Consider the following 19,014-nt stretch of genomic DNA (forward strand, 5'->3'; position numbering starts at 1 on the left):
GCACTTGACATAACAAGCTCACTTTCACAGAGATGGCAGTTCATACCAACAGAGACACAGACACTCGCTAACAATCATACCTCTGCTGTCAGCCACTCAGCACCACACATTCCTATGCAAGTTGCTCAGTGGCGCATGAAGCCAAAATAGTTCTTACCTTCCAGGTATAGAATTACTTGGATCTTCCGCATAGCTTTCGCATTGTGTGGCCCACAGTGCAAGTGCACTAGCGTTTCCTTTATCAATGCATCCCAACCACTCTTGGGCTCGCTCAGTGACAATGCCTAGGAATATAACTCTAGATTTGGCTATTAGTGAATTTCTTGGGACATAATTATGGCTGGGCGATATGGCCAAAATCTTCTGCCACGGTATATGTAATTTTATATCACGGTAACGGTATATATCACAATACAGTAATTGATCTGTAAATCTAATTAAGAAATGGTTTAAAATACTGTACTTCATGCTCTGTATTTATAATTTCACTCTCCTCCTCCATGTTTTCTCGTCACTCACTTGAGCAGCGGTTGGCAAACCAGCTTAGAGGTGCAATACTGCCACCAACTGTTGCCCTCACGTCACATGAGAACGTGGTAAGCGGTCGTGTTGCCCAAATCCCATTAACTTGCAAGTCAGCTGAATTTGCGAGCAAATTTGTACTGGTGGACACATTTCTACCATTGCACAGTATATACCATCATAACGCCCAACCATAGACATACTGAAGGGCTATTTAAGTGTTACTACGTACTGGGAAGTTCATGTAACTCAAAAGAATTATCCACTCATTTCCAGACGTCTCTTTCCCAATGTAAGTCTGTGGTAAAAATGTCTTTTTGGGTAAGTGTGCACCACGTTACGGACCCAGAAGTTGTAATTACATGATTTGGCCACTATGTCAAATTGGCTTCAAAGCCCGGCGAACTTCCTGGGGCAATGTGTGTCATCTGTCCTGTTACATAAGGGGACAGGGGCATGGGGAACAAAAAAAGAAAAACAGCCTGGCAGTCTGGGATACTGTTCCTTCAGTGTGAGAGTGTAAACTGAACAAATCTATTTCCATCCGTCGACTGAACATTAGCACACGTCATTTATGAGCCAAGTGTGAATCCAACTAGCTTTCATGCAGCTGTAGTGTAAGAAGAGTCTGAAGAGATTGGGTCATGTTACTACAGCTATATGGTTCACACCATGTCCTCGTCGCGAATTTGACTGCTTTCACACACTGTTCGTATAGAGCTGTCGCTGCACTAGGCCACTGTTGGACACGACCCACTGTGGGAAATAGCTGGTCATACCCGTACACTTAACCTGGATGCTGAGGGCTACAACTAAAGATTATTATCATTGATTAAACTAATGATTATTCCTGTGATCAATCAATTTATTGTTCTATAAAATGTCAGAAAATAGTGAAAAATACCCAGCACAATTTATTAGACATTGTGAAAACCTGACATATAAGATACTTTGGTAGAAATGGTAGAGCCAGATCTCTACCTGTTGACGAATTCCTCATGGTGTAAATTATCATAACACCTAAGCCTGTCATGCTGTCAAGGCCAGACAATAAAAAAACAAGACCTCTGTAAAACCTCTAAGACTTCAGAAAACAAGTAAAATAAATTACCAAAGTAACAGTCTACATTAAAGAAGTACTTTAGAGTATCTCAATCATTTCAACATGACATGAATGCTGAGCACTCAAAAAACCAAAGTTTGGAGCATTGAGGTCTCGAGTACCCACATGACAACAGTTGAAAGGACAAGTTGCTCGCTGATGCATCATCTTCTTCAATGGATAAAAGCTGCAGCTAATTGCGCACTCATAAGTGGCCCTTACATTTGTACTGCTCCTGGAAATAATGGTTAACAATTAGTGTGGCATGCAGCATATAGCAAGCCTCTGTACAATGAGAATGGCAGGGAACCATTAGGCAGCCGCACTGCTTCTTCTCATGTCTGTCTGCATTTAGTGATTCTGGTTAACGGCAACTGACAACTATTTGCAGCGAGTCGGAAATAAGGAAATAAGCTGAATGCTTTAACAACCAATCAGCATCACAGGTGCATTAGAGGAGTATCTGTGGTGATGCTGTTTGTTATGACAGCCCTGTAAACCATTGATAAAATTTCTGATATGAAATTAGGCAGCAATTTTCAAATTCACTATAGTCTGAAGTAGCCTAGATTTTGCTAAAAACAACCAAAAGAAACTTCCTTACTTAAGCTAATCCATTTACCTACACCTAAGACTGACCTGTCATAGTGTGAGAAAAGATTAACTAAAGCAACGGAGAAAGGAAGCAGTCAAAAAAACAACAACAATAACAGAGAAGAGTAGGAGAGATACTGCCAAGATGGTGACACATCACAAAGATAAAAAGAGATGAGGAGGAAAGGCGTGATGACTCACTGCGTGGGCGCCCTGGTTGTCAGTGAGCTGCACCAGTGTTGGGCTGTGTTTCGACTTCCTGGGTTTGGGGGTTCGCTCAGCGTGACCACCCTGGCCTCCCTGTGAGTCCACGCTGCTGCTGGTGTCCTCCCCCACGCTGCCTGAACTGCTTCCACCGCTCGACGGGATGTTCTCCTTGTTGGTGTCAGCTCTGACGGACGCAGCTCTGTTCTCAGACGGATAAGAAAGCGGTGAGGAAATGAGACATCTGCCTTTCATCTCACTCTCTCTGTTGCACACTTTGGCTGGCCTTTATCAGCTTGACATTGGGTGAAATGCTTCAGGAGACTAAATGCCAAGGTCATCCTGATGCCTCATTTACTTATACCATCTCAAGCTCCATGTGCTATTTAGCTTTAGTGCTAATTCTATTTACTGTCTATTTACTGGCCACGCCACGTATTGACATTTTCTACTGTCTTTGGACAAATGCACTCCTCTAATCCATGTGTCACTGATCTCTGAGACTCAGACCAGATCTCCATCAACACGGATTAGCTTCTTACTGCAGTTGACTCTGACTCCAGTTGTTATGACTGGACTTTGTCTCAGCGGACGAGCTTACCACACAGGAGGAAGCCTTACGACTGTTTACTGTTAGCAGAACACCAACTGTAAGTAGCAGCACTGCAGTGAGGCACTGAGGTCAGGCTTTAGTGATGAATGGCATTCTATTGTGCTTTAACAGTACAGCACAAGATGTGGAGACCTTTAGAGGTTCCGCAGATACTTTCTACAAGAGATGGTATTGTGTAATTGCTTATGTTGAGTTATTTACCTCCCTGAAATCGAGTCTAATAATTGCCAAATCAGCCTATTTTTGTTGTCAACACTTCTATTGAGTAGTGTACTGAGTCACAAGCAAGCAATATTAAACTATTTACGAACTACCTTATTCTGTATTAATTATTATTATTAATGTATTTATTTATCTTGTGATGTGGAAGTCACCCAGTTTCATGGTTTAATGTAATGGTTAAGCGTGTGACGGGGAGGGTGGGTGTTGTTTTGTGTGGATGAATTAAAAAAAAAAAAGAAAAAAGAAAATACTAAGATGATGTTTTTGTACTGCATATATTGTTGCTGTATCCTTGAATATACAAGTTTCCAATAAAAAATACTTGTAAAAAAGGAATTTTCTAGCAAATGTGTCTTGAAATAAGAAAAATGTAATTATTAAGTTTTCTGCAGTAAAATCAAGAAAAATTAGCCTTCAAGGAAACAATTACAGACAACAGGATTTTTGCAGTGCATTTCAGTGTTGATACTAAAGACAGACCACCACTAATTTCATGCTGGTACCATCAGCTATCAACGAGGATTAACAGACTCATTGTACCTGTTTCTTTCTTTGTGTCTCAGCCCCTCCTCCTGTTGCTCTCTCTGGTGTCGACGTCTCTGTCGGGCAGTTGGCGTCACCCTTGGAGATGGTGGATGTTGGGTCAACTCACAGTCCTCTGAACTTTGATCCCCTAAAGGGTTTACATCGAAGAGGTGCTGCTCCACTGCTGAACGTATCGTCCTGTCCAGAAAACTTATGGACAAAGAAACAGAGAATTTGGTTTAGAAATCTGCTACTTTATGGAATAAGTAGAATTCTTCTCGAATTCTTCAGTACAATTTAAGAAATTATCTCTAAATAATTTCATTAATTACAAGACCTCAACATTGGCGATACTATACTGCATTTCATGCCACTGCGGTGACAGTAATAAAGTCCACTTACTTTACAACATCTGGTCTGCATTGGACAGGGGAGAGGTGGTTACTGAAAGAAAAACAAGAGGGGAAGGTGAGTTAATGCTACAGAAACAGGTGGTCACAACAGGTCACTGAGCAACGCTGAAAATCCCCTGGGCTCTGGTTCTGGCCCTTGGTGATCAAGGCATCTAGTGTGTGTGTTAACTTCAGCTGTGTTAAGAGCAAAAGCAGGTCCTCTGAGAACAAAGTGGCCGGCTTCTATCACTACCAGTAAGTCCAACAGTAGAGTGTATGGTCAGTACCGTACTCTCCATATTGATCTATGGCTTCATCAATATCTTTCTTTTTGTCATTCTCCTCTTCTCAAAGCACATAGGCATGTTATCTGCAGGAAATCAGTAATAAGCAAATGATAGGTTGTTATACTGTGCAGGGGTGTGTATATATCTAATTCAATACATCTATATCTATATCTGGATATAAAGATAATGGATACTTTTTACATTTATAGTCAGACAGCAGCATTAAACATGTAGTAACATGTTAACTAAACAGTTTGGCATTGAAGATACAACTGTGCCTCTATTACTAACTCAAAGAACCAAAGTTCCATCGTCAGTGATTCATTGAGTGATCATGATTTGTTTCCATTTGTTTCGCGACAGACAGCGTCATTCATCAGACTTTATGTGTCTTTAACGTGTATTTTAAGCTAAATGAGCACAAAATACTGGACACCTCATCATTTTAATCAAGATACAACAAAATTAATCTACAAATAGTTGCTGATGTCATCTTCATCTTCACTCCCCAACGAGACCCTGTAGATTTCACCGACTGATAGACGTCATGTCAGCTTTTCCTGGAGTACAGCTACGTCAACATGTGTAGGAGTGACCTGAAAAAAATCTTCCATAAACAGCGGTGTTGACAGTAATAGCACAGCTTGACAGTGGCCCCGTAATGTGCACTGATAAAGGGAGAGATAATACTAGAGTGATGGTACACTGTGAAGGTGACTGTGGTGAACTTGTGTAAAACGGCACAGACATGTATTGACGTTATCAAAGCTGTAATCAAAGATAGTGAATCCAATGAAAAGGAGGCACGCCCTGTCGTGTGATGACCAGATGATCATTTTGATGAGTTTAGCAAGTTCATCAAATCATAAACACGGGGCTGTAAACGTCTTGTGCTTTTTATTTTCAGTTTTAACATCTGAGCTCATGACGAAAATTGTCAAAATATATATTTCTTATCATGTAAATGTGAGAAAGATCCTTCACTTTCAGTTCAGTTTCATTTACTCAGATGGTTGTAAAGTAAAGAGGACAGACAGAGAGAAAGTTATGTCAGTTAAGGCTCACGGGTGCTCCAGAGGCAGCAGACTAAATCTATCGATTATCTCTGGGCAAAGCAGGAAAAATATTAGTCCACTACCTAATAATAGACTTGGCACTGAATGCAACAGGTTAAAGCAACAGAAAACGGTTTAATGGCTTACTAATGTTGACTTAACCTTGGACCTTAATGTCTGCAAATGTCAGGGGCATGAATTCATCAAGCACATCTGACACACTCAGGCCTGAAATATGGCAGAAGTTTGTAGGTCTGTCTACAACTTTTGAGGACTGGCCTCCATGCTGGAATCCGGACTTGATATAAAGGTGACGAGAAGGTGAATTATATAACCGGAATATGTGCCAGGGGGGAAATGGTTATCATACCTCAAGAAACGTTAATAGCCTAACGAAGGAAGGGTACCGTGCCATACGTTGCACTTTTAGCACTTTTACTGACAGTTTAAGACATTGGTTCCCCACCTTTTTGGCCACCTTATATTATTTGTCCAAGTGTATTGAGAACTACTGACAACCTGAGATAAATTCTTTGCCCAAATAATTGGTGGATACGTTTGATCCTGGTAAAAAATGTTAAAAGAAATGGATTTATTGGACCATTTTTATGTGTTTGAACCATTTCTTCTACAATAAAGACACTGTATTGAAGCTAGATTTGTGGGTGAAAGTTCTCAGAAATGAAGAGTGCAGTCTTATTACAAAAAAATCCTTATATGGTGTACTATTTTCATGACATCCTGACATTCGCTAACTCTGTCCAAGGGCAAATCTACTATCCAAGTTGGTTCGTAATGTGAAATCAGCGTTTTATATGTCCGCTTGTGCCACTTTTAGGCCGTTGATGAAATAAACAGCTGAGCTTGACTGCCTGTAAGTGGAAATTAAATATCTTGTGGCAGCTATCATCATCCCAAATAGACCTCGGGTTGGCACAGTATAGACAAAGTGTGGAAATTTGGTAAAACACCAAAGGAAGTGACATCACTGGCTAGAAAGAACTTCGCACCACTTTAGTTTAACCTATAAATGCAACAGTGTCAAACCACCCTGGTATGAGACTGGATTGTTGCCTGGTATGCAATGGTGACAGTCTAAGTCATGAACTACTAGCAAAAGAGACCATAAGGCAAGAGAGATGAATCATTGCATCAGAAACATAACAAGAATATCACCACCAGAATATGAGTGAGCCAAGCCAACAATCCCTCAAACACATATATTCTAAAAATATAAAATCATACCACCAACCCCAGTCAAATGTTTGATCAAGAACTGATCATCTGGTGATTTTGCAACACAATAATTTAATTCCCCAGTTGTAAAAACTTTGTGTGAGATATAAAGTCTTAGAAATTGAATATCTCCTACCTTCCACCTACCTTTCTATTGTAATCTACTGACATTATATCTACAAAATCATAGACTGAGATCCAAGCAAGGGTGGGCGTGGAGGAGAAAGCCTTGATCAATCATTCACTGGTGTTTTCAGTGAGATACTGTTTTCTGATTAACTCTGATTTAACATTTGTGTGCACAGAGATAGACACCTCAAAAAAAGTGGCCAGAAAGAGCAACATCACCACAACCATAGAAGGTGTGCCACTGATTGTGTGTGGGCTCCTCCTCCTCATCACATGCTGAGTCAGTCCATAGCTATCCAGTCAAAGTCAATGCAGATTACAGGCAACAGTTCAGCAAAGTCATCAAATAAGTTTGCACAGTATTTAGGTGACCTGTATATGAGGAATTCAACTGAAGAGCAACAAATTTAAAAGAAGAACATTTTCCATAAGACATCTGCTTGCACTGGATAGAATTATTCAACAAAATGGCTACTCCAACTCTTTTCTCAAGGACTCTGAAGGTGGAAGGGGTCGACTCAATAAGAACTGCTGCTCTGTGGTCTTAGTCTAGCCAAGTTTCAGTTGACTAAATATCAGGTTTGTGCTAGATAATTAAAGCATTAAGTAGAAATGATTTGCCTGGCAAAGACATGATGTTTAATAAAGCAAAATTTAGTGTGTGTATTGATATCTAATTTGATAAATTTAGAGAAATAGTTGATTGCATGTTGTTCATTCTACTACTTCAATCAAAACAGGAATGGGAACATGAAAGTCCAGAAGAAGAACCAGCTTTTTGGGTGTTGGTGGGGGTCACTGTACGAGGTAGAAGGTCTATGCCCAATAGAAGAAAGAAGAGGCATAGTGGGGTAGTAGAAGTGGGGCAAAAACCCTGTCTGCCTTAGGCAACTTTTCTCCTGTTTGCGCTGTTGCCAGGCAGATTTGCTTGCCATTGATTTGAATGGCGGTGATGGCGGTGTTTTGTAGCAGTGCAATTTAGTGGTATCCATTAACATCACATCCAGGTCCTTAATCTCTGGTCTTGGTTTGTTAGAGATACCCTGAAGAGGGAAGTTGGCAGAGACAGATGAGACAAACTTTTTCTGACCTTGCTGGCCTAATCAGTCTCGTCAGACTGGGCAGGAGAGAGCTGTTCTCTCGTTTTGTCGTCTTTGTTATCAGCAAGGTTGGTGTTACGGGCATGTAAGACGTGGCAGTGACCAGGGGGGAATTTAATGCCAGCAATAACCAGCGCTTCCATTTTTTCAGTGAATCCCAAAAGGGATGAGGCAGGGAGGAGGGTAGAGTGAGGGGAGGGGGAATTAGGAGACTGATCCATGAGGTGGTTAACACGTCAACATTGAGGCTGTGATGTTTTGTCTTCGTGGAGCCAAGGCTGCTGTGTGTCAGGGTGCATCATCTTAGGCCAGGTCAATGGGTGTCGCAGACTGAACCAAAAATGGTCCATCAGTACTTTAACTCCAAATCTCCTTGGGTGGAGGCCATCTGCCCTGAAAGATGCCTTCATCCCGAGAACAGACTGAGATTTATTATTAGTTCAAACCTGTTTTCCAGTTGTAATGTTGGAGTTGACTTTAGTCTGTGTTTATGCCCACCTTTGGCTGTCCGCCAGATGTCCTGGGTCAAAGTTGGCTGAGGTAAAATATTTTGTCCTCTGTGGGTACAGCCTTGCATGTATCTTTAGGTTATTATCCCAGCATGTAGAAATCCCATTCACAGCACATGACTTTACTGGTTTCGTGTCAGTGTCTGTCTGAGGGTAACACAATTCAAATGTGTGGTTTTACAAGGGGTTATGTGCTGGACTAGTTCTTGGCCAGGCACAGTAATTTCCAGGAAGTCAACTGCGCCCAGCCAAGAAATAGTCTGGCACATAACCCCCTGTAAAACCACAAATGGGCCATTTTTACACGTTGGTTTTTGTACGACTTTAACAAATGGGATATAACTAAACATGTCAGTTGGTGAGCTTTGGAAGTGCTGGTAGACTGATTTTTACCTTAGGACAGAGTCGGGGTAACTCTGTTTCCAGCCTTTTGCTAAATTAAACTAACCGTCTCCTGGCAGCACCTTCATATTTAACGGACAGATACTGTGAGAGAGTGGTATCAATCTTGTCATCTAACTCTCGGCAAGAAAGCAAATAATAGTAGAATAAATTAATATTTCTCAAAATGTTGAACTATTCCTTTAAGAAATATAATGGACCTGTTAAATTTATTTGAAAATACGATTTTTGAATTACCCGAGTGACCATTTACAAGACATCAGCTCTTTTTTGTTTTCAGTGTGATGGTGTCTTTTCTGAACTGTTAAGTCAGGTCTGTAATGAAATGATAGGTCTGGCAGTTTAATTGTGCTATTTTTGTTTCACTGAGTGTTATTTTAAAAAGCCAGCAGTGCAAGTCTTTGTTTTACAAGAGCTTAAAGTCTGCTTCATGTAATTGCTTCATTCAGGACCTTCTAACTAAGAAAATTGCTGCGCAAATAATAATAAGGACAAAATAATGTCTCTGTAGTTAAAGTCAAGTGTTCTTTAAGATATAAAAAGCAAGGAGGAAACAACTCCAAAGCTTCCACAGCAGAAGCTTATACCAGTTAAATCCCCTGTACTGTGTACCCAGGGGCGTCCATTCAGGTAATCCAGTATTACACCACAGTCAGATATTAGCTAGGCCCTTCAGAGTCTTTGGTCAACACACAGAAAATGATGTTGATCTATGATCCATTTTGACCGGGCTGAGGCTAAGCTCCCATGTGGCAGCCGGGGAGTCTCTGAATGTGAAGGAATGCAAGTAGACTTAAGCAGAGAGAGAGAAAGTCTGTATAGTATGTGTGTGTGTATGTGACAAAGTACAAGTAGGCCATAGAGTTAGTCATTAATGAACGTGAGCAAGAGAGGAAGAACAGAGAGATGCAAAGGGAGAGAGAAAGTGCCAACAGACATTAATCTTTGCCATTCGGAGATGTCAGAGTGAGACAGGCTAGGGCTGCAACTAATTATTTCACTATCAGTTAATCTGTAAATTATTTCTCATTTAATTCATTCATCTTTTAGTGTATAAAAGAGCTAAAGACAGCGTCTTCAAAGAGATTATTTTGTCCAACCAACAGTCCCAAACCCACAGATATTAAGTTTCTAATGACATAAAACAGAGAAATGTAGCAAATCTGTTGAAGCTGAAAAGAAGCTAATAATTAGCCTATGCTAGCAGCGGGGCTATATGGATGGCAATGCGGGGCTGTCAGTCGGTCCACCGCTTTGGTCCAGTCTCAAATTTCCCAACAACTACTGGATTTTGTACAGACGTTCATGGTCCCCAGAGGATAAAGCCTATTGACTCTGGAGATCCCCTGGCTTTTTCTAGTAACAACATGAGGCCAACCATTTCCGTAACTTTCCAAAACTGACAATCCAACATTCACACCTGCATCACGCTGTGATTGGCCAGCCGTGCAGAGATGAGAAAGGAGCCAGGTTTGAACTTCTCTCTCTTTTTCATATTTTGAGTCACTCTCCATGTAAAACAGCCACAAATGTTTTTTCCAGGAGAGACCAATGGGTGCTGGTTAAAAACAGTTTTGAACTTTTTTTACTGGTGATGTGCGGCAGATGGTGCAAAGTCATCTAGGGGGATCTGGGGGATTTTTTATGGTACAATCTGGTGCATTCTGGCCATGATTTTGTATCCCTGGCAAAGGCACCAATTTATGCCTGAAAAGTATAAAATAAAACATTTTACCTTCAGAAAGGTCTGTCTAAATCTAAGTAATATTTGTAATTTGAAGCGAATAATCCCCGTAAAATCGCTATTTTCATTAGAGGTAAAAGTAAACAGACTATCACAGAACAAATAATTAACTTTTGATGGAAATCTGTCTGTAGATGGAGATCCTGAACCCAGGAGACTGTCTGAAAATGTGAAAATGCTGTTGTCCCCATATTTAAACATGTCGAAATTTAATCACCAAACAGAAAATCAACCTGCATTTGGCGCTTGGTGGGTGTTAATTTCGGACCCTGTACCAGAGTAAAACAGGTTATAGTTACGTATTATATACTACACATATTGACTGACCACATGCCTAGGAAGTGCACTAGTTGGGAGCTTTCACTTAACCTAGAGACAAGATTTTCTCAATCAAAGGTGATACAAAGTGTTTACTACTGCAAAAAAATCTAATAAAGTCTTTTAATCTGTATGTATTTGTATATTTGTGTATCTGTCAGTATTTTGATCATCTACATGTATCTACCTGTGATTGTGCAAGATTTAATCTGACTATAAAAATCTTAAGAAAGTTTTAACGTTCAAGCTTGGATGTGCAATTTTATATATGAAGCATGCAATCATAAAGTGCATTTAAAGTTGCACTGCAGTCTTTTTTTGGCAGCTCTGTGTGCCTTATCCTAGTAACTCTAACTAATTACACAGGGAAGATTTTGTGCTATCTATTTGTTCTTTTTGGGGAAAAGCAATAAAAATGCTGGATCATACAAACAGCCTTCCTGGAGCCATATCAGCTCTAAGGTCATATCAGCAAACAACACTCCAGTCAAACTGTGCCAACTCCAAATGACTAACCAGCTGTTAACACTGAGTGGACAAGCTGCTGAGTTTTGAAGACTTTACGTCAACATACACTGAGGGCTAAATGGGAAACGGTGACAGTAGGGTCATTGATGATTAACATGTGATTATCATGGAGGTGTGGTCAGGTTGTATTGAAATGTTACTTGCACGTGCAAAAACATGAGGTTTACTGCACTGTATACATGTATTGTCATTCCACTCACTTTTAATGGGTTAGTTTTACTCACAGGACTGTATGCTCCACTCTGGCACTGATGACAAGATAGATTAAATTTAGTAATATGGTTTCATGTAGTCAGACAACTTAAACTCGTTTTGTTTCACCATTACGTTTAGTTTACAATGATGTAAAGGAAAGCAGCAAATCGTCTTATTTGAGAGCATGGAACTAGAGAATATGTTTGGCATTTTCCCCCTATTTTTGCTTGAAATATTATTTAAAACAATAAAACGATTAGCAAAATACTTCTGTATCAATTATTTTTCTGTTGATCAACTTATCAATTAATCAACAAATCAGTTAAGCTCCAGTTATTATTCTTCCCATGACCGTCATTTGACATCATTCTAAAACACACTGTCTTCACCCAGACGTGTCTTTTGCATAAGTGGTGAGTCTGAGACATGTGCTGCGGCTGCCTCCGCCACAACAACCAAACAGTGGTGAGCAAACTGGTACATGTGCACGCCGCCCTGCTTTCCCTCTAACTGGTGGTTCCATTGTTTCGGATGATAATGCACTAAGGCAGCACACAGCCACTTCCCCCACATCTCCAGTCCAAAACAACATACTCTCAAACAGTTCTGCCAGCTTTCTAACACAAAGAGAGGATGCCTACCTCATGTAGAAGGGAGATATTGGCCTCTCTTCTTCTTGGGAGCTGAAATATGAAAACAAACACACATAAATGATTACCTTGCAGGATGTGGCTATGAAGTGCTATGGCATAAAAACATGAACCCCCAGCCCCCTCATCACTACATGTCACTGGGGCTGAAATAGGAGCATAAGGCTGGCTTTTGTCTGCAGAATAATAGCCATGCAGAGCAACAGATCAGTGCCTTTGTGGACCTTGTCTCGGGTAATTATTATGAACCAACAGAGAAATGGGTGCTGCTGTAGAATATAGTCTGACTGCTGCCGCTGGATATGTGCCATTGACGAAATTATGCAACAATAAGAGGAACTGTGGCACTGAAGGTTGAAGTTGCTTAACATTTTCATATCCTGGCACTTATAGGCTGAACATTTCGTAATCACCTAGTCTTGTTTGCAAAGCTGAATACTGTATTATCTTCTCTAAAGTCAGCAGAGCAGGAAGAAAAACACTGCAACCAAACCAGAACTGCTGGACCTTGTAACAAATAAATAAGTGTTAAATCAACATTGTCTTTATATATATATCTATATATATATAGATATATATATATGAGCCATTTATTTACTGTTAAAGTCATTCATTGATGTCTTGCTACAATGACACTATGAGACAAAACGTCATACTAAATGTATTTTAAAACTGCAAATCAACCAGATTTGCGTTTTGTTGTAAGCTTCTAAGCAAATTAGACATGAATGTTCACAGTTAATTATAAATTTTTTTTGACATGTCACAGTAGGAAAACACAGGTAATGATGGCTGAATTCCATTCAGTTTTAGTGTCCTGGTATGGTGCATGCTGGCTCACTGTCACACTGTCATGGCTCACTGGGATGTTTGAATATAAAAGAACCATCATTAATGTTATTAGTAACAATTGTGCTTTTCCTACTTTGACAAGTCAAAATTTCTGCTGGGAATATTTTCTTCGTAAAAGACACAACAGGGTAACTAGTCATCACTTAAAACCCCTTTTGGATGTTCACCCGTGAAAAGGAACAACAGGAACTCAGTGTTCTCACTTTCAGGTTCTCACAGGTCAGGTTAAAAAATTGTTGACAAACCAGGAACAGCAGACGCAGAGGACATCCATCCCACAAATTTTTGACATTTCAACTGACTCGACTCAATATTTATTATTTTGTGAATGACAAGGGGCTTGGGTTTCTTTGGGTTCTCCAAAACAATTATACTAAATGGTTCTATACAAGTATGCAGAACATCAATAGAGCTGAAACAATTTATCGACATAGTACATTGACACACAATCAGCAACTATTTTGATAACTTGTTGGTTAATTTGACTATTTTACTATCGTTGGGTTCTGGACTGTTTGTCAGACAAAACATCCAATGTGGTGACATCATGTTGGGCTTTAGGAAATTGTGATGGGCATTTGTCACAGCTTTAAAACATTTTATAGTACAAACAACAAAAATGGATTAATAATATATTAATAATATATTAATAATATAATAATTTTTAATGATAACAAGTGTTAGTTGCATGACTACTTATTAATTGCTTAATTGCTTTATATCCAATCTTCTAAATAATGAATCAAAAATATTTCAAGCAAGATTTGTTTTTGTTTTTAGTCCCCACTATAATTCATTAGAAGCCAAAAGGAGCAGTCACACAATATTGTTGATATCCAATAGAGCATCAAAAATATAATACAAATATAGAATATAATAGCTGTGCTGGTTTTGTTTGATGTCTTGGAACAGAAAATAGACAACATCAAACTGAAATAATGTTCAATACGAGATAACTTTGCCTGCTGTGCTCGTAAACAGTCAGTCTGATCGTAGGTTGTAAACATGTTGAGTCTCAGATGTTCTAAAACACAAAAGAAAGAGTGTTGTTGAGTGGACTATTCAGTGAATGTTTGGTTCTCCGGTGGTATGTGACGTGCCCTCATGTGGCTTACCGTAAGGGACAGGCGTGTCGAGGGGAGGGCAAAGCACTTGGGCCTTTTGGGCAGCACCTCAACAAGTTCAAAACAAAGGATTTAAGTTTCAAGTCAGGCAGGAATCAAAATGGGCTAAAGTTCATTGAACTTGAAAGTCTTCTCAAATGACACAATGTACAGGAAATGTGTATGTGTTCCTCCAGCCTTGTTTTAGGTGCAGGTGCAGTTCACTACAAACACTTCCAAATTCTTTTAGCGCCTCTGTGGTGAATGTTTTTTTTCCCCACACCCATGTTCTTAAATGGTGTTACACAGTCTGGCAAGCGTATTAAAATAATGTGTGCCGTCACTGCCGCCGTGAATTGCGGAAATCCTGCTTACCCACTACCTTACTGAGGGGATAACGAGAAGCTTTGTAGGGGTACTCAGAAAAGGCCTGATCCCTCCTGGGTGAACGGAAAACTACCAATGACACGTTGGTAAATCTGGATATGCTCCACTTTTTCAACATTTTTAAAAATGTGTAGACAAAGGTAGTCTGGCTCAGTGGATGCTGGTCACTTGAAAAATCCTCCAGTTTGCTCCAGTAATTTTTGGCAGGGTCACTCTCCTTCCGCCCTGCCTTACTTTTTCCAAAATCCTTCTACAACACGCAACTCAATGCTGACAATTACAACTGTGATTAGTTGTTTGATAATCAATTTTTACACTATCTTTGCTCAAAAATAGGTTAAGTGAAGCTACTGTTAGGGTTAGGGTTAACCCTGGTACTGCAAAACAAAAAGTGAAAAACAGTCTCTGACTCTATAGTGAAGTTATTTTTTTTGCAATTTTGACAGCCAGATTCCAAACCATCGGCTTTTCGACTCTTAGATCTTCTTTTAGATTCTTAGAATACCTCAGAGCACAAACTGTGTGGTGGTTAAGACCTAAAGTATTTGCTGCATAAGCCTGGCTAAGCTATGCTTGGTATATGCTCATTCTATCAGAGAAAATTGTGTGAAAGCAACACAGAGGTTTTAAAGCGAGGCATGGACAGACCAGCAGATGAATGTAATGATTTACAGATGAAATATGACAGTCTTCAGTTGTCACATGCATCTTGTTTTGAGTCAAGTCCCTTTGTCATGACCACCACCTAAACCTTATTGACATTAAAAGCGAAAAACACCACATTTGTGTTTGATTAGCAGGAATGCCAGTAAGAGGAGTTTGGAGACCTGATTTGGATCTGTAAAGTGTGCTTCAATACCACCAAAAACCTTATGTCAACTCACCGATAGTAGTGTTGCATGAAAAGGGTAGCATCACCAAGATGTTAGCAGTGGCTAAAATAATTCCACCTGCAGAAATTAGGGTTGTATCTAACAATTGTTTTCATATCAGTTAATCAAAAGTTTTTTGACTAATTGTTTTGTCTTTAAACATTTAAAAAGCGGATCACAATCAAACTGAGCTCTCCTGACTGGTGGGGGGTCTCGGCATGAGAAAACTGAAGACGCCTCTTGGATGAACTGTGAATATCTTTAAGAATAAAACAGCAAATCTGGTTGGCTTTGACTTAGTGCTTCTAGATATCTTGTGACCTGGTTGACTCTTCATAGACCTAAATTCTTATTGTATGAGATTTGGAAAAAAAGGTATTAGCATCAAAAGTGCAGGAAACCAGTTTGATCCAGCCAGCAAATTGCTGTAAATATGTGCTGTCAGGCTTTCGGGCTGATGGATGAGACTTCCTGACAGGCCGCCAACAATACCATTATACCCACAGGGAACCTGCACTCACACCACACTGCAACGTTCCTCACACCCACCTACTTCCAATGTGCTTCTAAGAAACCCACTGGTTACATCACAAGATTCAGTGAACCATGGCAACTCCACACAAAAGCCAGTATGCATTCCCTACGGGTAACTACGCAATGCTGAGAACATAATAAGTTCACATGACGCTGCTATGTTGGCTCATGTGGCCTGTGTGGTGAATGAGGCTGGTGTCATATTTCAGGTACAGGTGAGAGCATTGTGGCTTTACTGGACTAATGTATTTGACAAAGAGGAGTGTTTAAGACGTCAACGTAAGACTCCTGCTCTGATACAGGTCAAAACGTGGATATTCAATAGGATCTAAAAGTGGAGCCAGTAATAGGAAATCCTGAAGATGATGACTTGATTTCCAGTGGGTGCTGAATGTGACCAGAGCGAGCGGAGTGACACAGGACAGGGGTAGTTCCTGGAATGAAGGTCATGTGTCAAATCTAATACATGGCATCAGACACATTAAAAAAATTGTTTCTTTACCACCAACAAGGTGTACTTCCTAAATTCTTGATTTCAAATTTCCTACAAAAACAAAGTGAATGAATTAAAAGTAAAAAGTTATGAAAACACAACATTTCAATCTAAATATAAAATGTTGAACAAATACCAAATACCAGGGAGTTTAGGCTGCTGACGCATTTACTGGGGTCCCGTCTTGCTGTCTTTAGATCAGTTACCCGACTAATATGCGACTTGACAAGAAGAATTTAAGGGTGTTGGGGAGATCTACCAGGAGATTTACTGACACCCTGGTATGGTGAGGAAAGCTCTTGCCATCTTGGAAGTATTATATTTGCCACTTCATGTAGAAAGGAACATCTGGTCCATTAAGAAGTGATGGTTGGCCTTGTTGGTTTAACACATTTTAGGTCATGCATGCAATATTGTTCATTAAACACAGAATCCCTACTTGAATTTGTAGGATGATAAAAGTAATTATTTCTGCCAATAAAACTGAAAAAAAGTGCTAAATACTCTAAGATAAAAATACATTCCACAAACCCTGTTACACAAATTATACTACATTTTTAGTTAAGTTTTTAAAAAATATTTATATATAAGCGGGTGCAGTGAGATTTGTAATTCAGTATACAGGTATGTGTGACAGCACACCACTGTGTGTGTTATACTAAAAGTTTATGTAATGTGTTAATGGATCTGCTGCTGACACGGTTTTACACTCTGATTAATGTCATACTAAAGGTCACTGGAGTGTTCGACAAGCTGCACTAGAAGCCAAAACAGCGTCATCATTTCTCATCTTAGTGCTTCAACATCACACATATGACATTTATTGCTTTGCTCAACATTATATTTTGTAGTTTTTCCACTGAGACAAATTCTATGTGCGGTCTATCGTCAGTGAAGTAGAGACCGTCCATGTCACTTATATCTATATTATATCAAGTGAAAACATACATAGTAGTTAAATTGGATTTGGAGTGTGTCAAAAGAGGTTTTAAACAGCATAATAGTGAGATTTTCAGCCATACAATGCAGGTGTGATCACAGCCAAGGTTAATGCTAGTCTAAGCCCCCGGTCAAAGCAGCAAGAGCCCCAACAACAGACACAGCTGTAGCCTTGCTATTCCAGGACTGAGGACACTCGACACCAAGTGGTTCCAGTTTCAGCTTCTTATAATAGGCTTGTTTGCATGCCAAAGGCACAGTGCCACGAGGCTTGGGCTTTAGATCCCTGATCGCTGTCAGACGCTAAGGATTCTTCACCCTCACCCTCGGCTGATAGTACATCACCTATGCAAACAGTGGCCACAACCTATTTACAGCTGCTAGAATCCCCCCTTAGTTTCCACATTTGAAGCGGACATCACAAAAGCATTAAATAGTTTAATGTTATGCATGCAGCAGTTTGTTTTGTGTTATATGACTTTAGGTTTTATTTTACAGTGGTCATAAAGTATCACGCCTACAGATAAGACTGTGATCGTAATGCAATCATAAAACTGCAGGTGTAACTCACTATATTTAGTGTTTTTGGTGCGTGCTTTACTTTTTGCTCTTGTTGATATGCTTTAGTTATTTATTTGAAAAACAGGCTTCAGTCATTTAAAGCATACAGTGCACATAAAGCATCTATAAATATAACATATTAATCTCTGACTTTACTCGACATAATATTTAATTTCCAGTAATGCAACTCACAACAGACATGCTGTCTACACGTTTGTCTCTGCATATTTTTTATACATCAACCATTAATTTCAGTAAAATTACTATTATCCCAAGTCCCTGCAGCTTGCAAGAAATATCAGTTTGTATTTGTAATTTTCTTAGACAGAGGTGCATGCTCTTTGACCGGACACACTGACTGACCTGCTGAGTGCCTCCATGCTGCCAGAGGGGCTGAGGCCGAGGTGGCCGGGTTGCGAGGCAGTGTCTGGGGTGTCCGGGCGAGCCAGTGGAATGGGAGCTGTCTCCATCGCCTCTGGACTGGGGCTCCTCAGCTGTGAGGTCAGGGGCAAAACTATTGGTATGGACAGGGGCCTTGCACGGGGCAACCCAGCAGAGTGGCTGGGCTGAGGGATGACTTGAGTTGTGCCGTCACTCTTCCCTTTCCTCACCTGTTTAACAGAGAGATAGAGAGATGCCAACAACAGGTGCGTCATGTGACAGGAAATGTGAGACAGCACAAGAGGTAAGTTATACAAAACCACATTTCTGCACAATCAAGCTCATCATACAAACACACACACAGACACACACCGGAGCTTTCAACCTTTGCTCAGGTTACAATAAAACATGCATTCGAAGATCTTCTGACCTGAAGCAGAGAGCAATAAAAGAACCACAAAAGAGGCGAGGGGGGAAAAAGAGGTTAGCTTGTAAAACTGTAAGGTCAGACTGATGTTTGTCTTACCGTGCTGACCCTGAGTGGGTATAAACAGCGCGAACCGCC

General features: G+C 40.1%; 1 protein-coding gene across 1 annotated transcript in view; it reads right to left on the reverse strand.

Annotated features, from left to right (window-relative positions):
* fam13a (family with sequence similarity 13 member A) overlaps positions 1 to 19,014 on the reverse strand; it is a 54,007-nt gene that overhangs the window by 16,036 nt on the left and 18,957 nt on the right. Inside the window, exons 8-12 of the mRNA XM_070917597.1 lie at positions 18,432 to 18,679; positions 12,319 to 12,360; positions 4,185 to 4,226; positions 3,798 to 3,992; positions 2,420 to 2,624 (exon numbers count right to left, since the gene is read on the reverse strand). Of these exons, the coding sequence (XP_070773698.1) occupies positions 2,420 to 2,624; positions 3,798 to 3,992; positions 4,185 to 4,226; positions 12,319 to 12,360; positions 18,432 to 18,679 (732 nt within the window). The remainder of the gene's footprint in view (positions 1 to 2,419; positions 2,625 to 3,797; positions 3,993 to 4,184; positions 4,227 to 12,318; positions 12,361 to 18,431; positions 18,680 to 19,014) is intronic.

Source organism: Enoplosus armatus, chromosome 2, assembly GCF_043641665.1.
Source record: "Enoplosus armatus isolate fEnoArm2 chromosome 2, fEnoArm2.hap1, whole genome shotgun sequence".
Taxonomy (NCBI): domain Eukaryota; kingdom Metazoa; phylum Chordata; class Actinopteri; order Centrarchiformes; family Enoplosidae; genus Enoplosus; species Enoplosus armatus.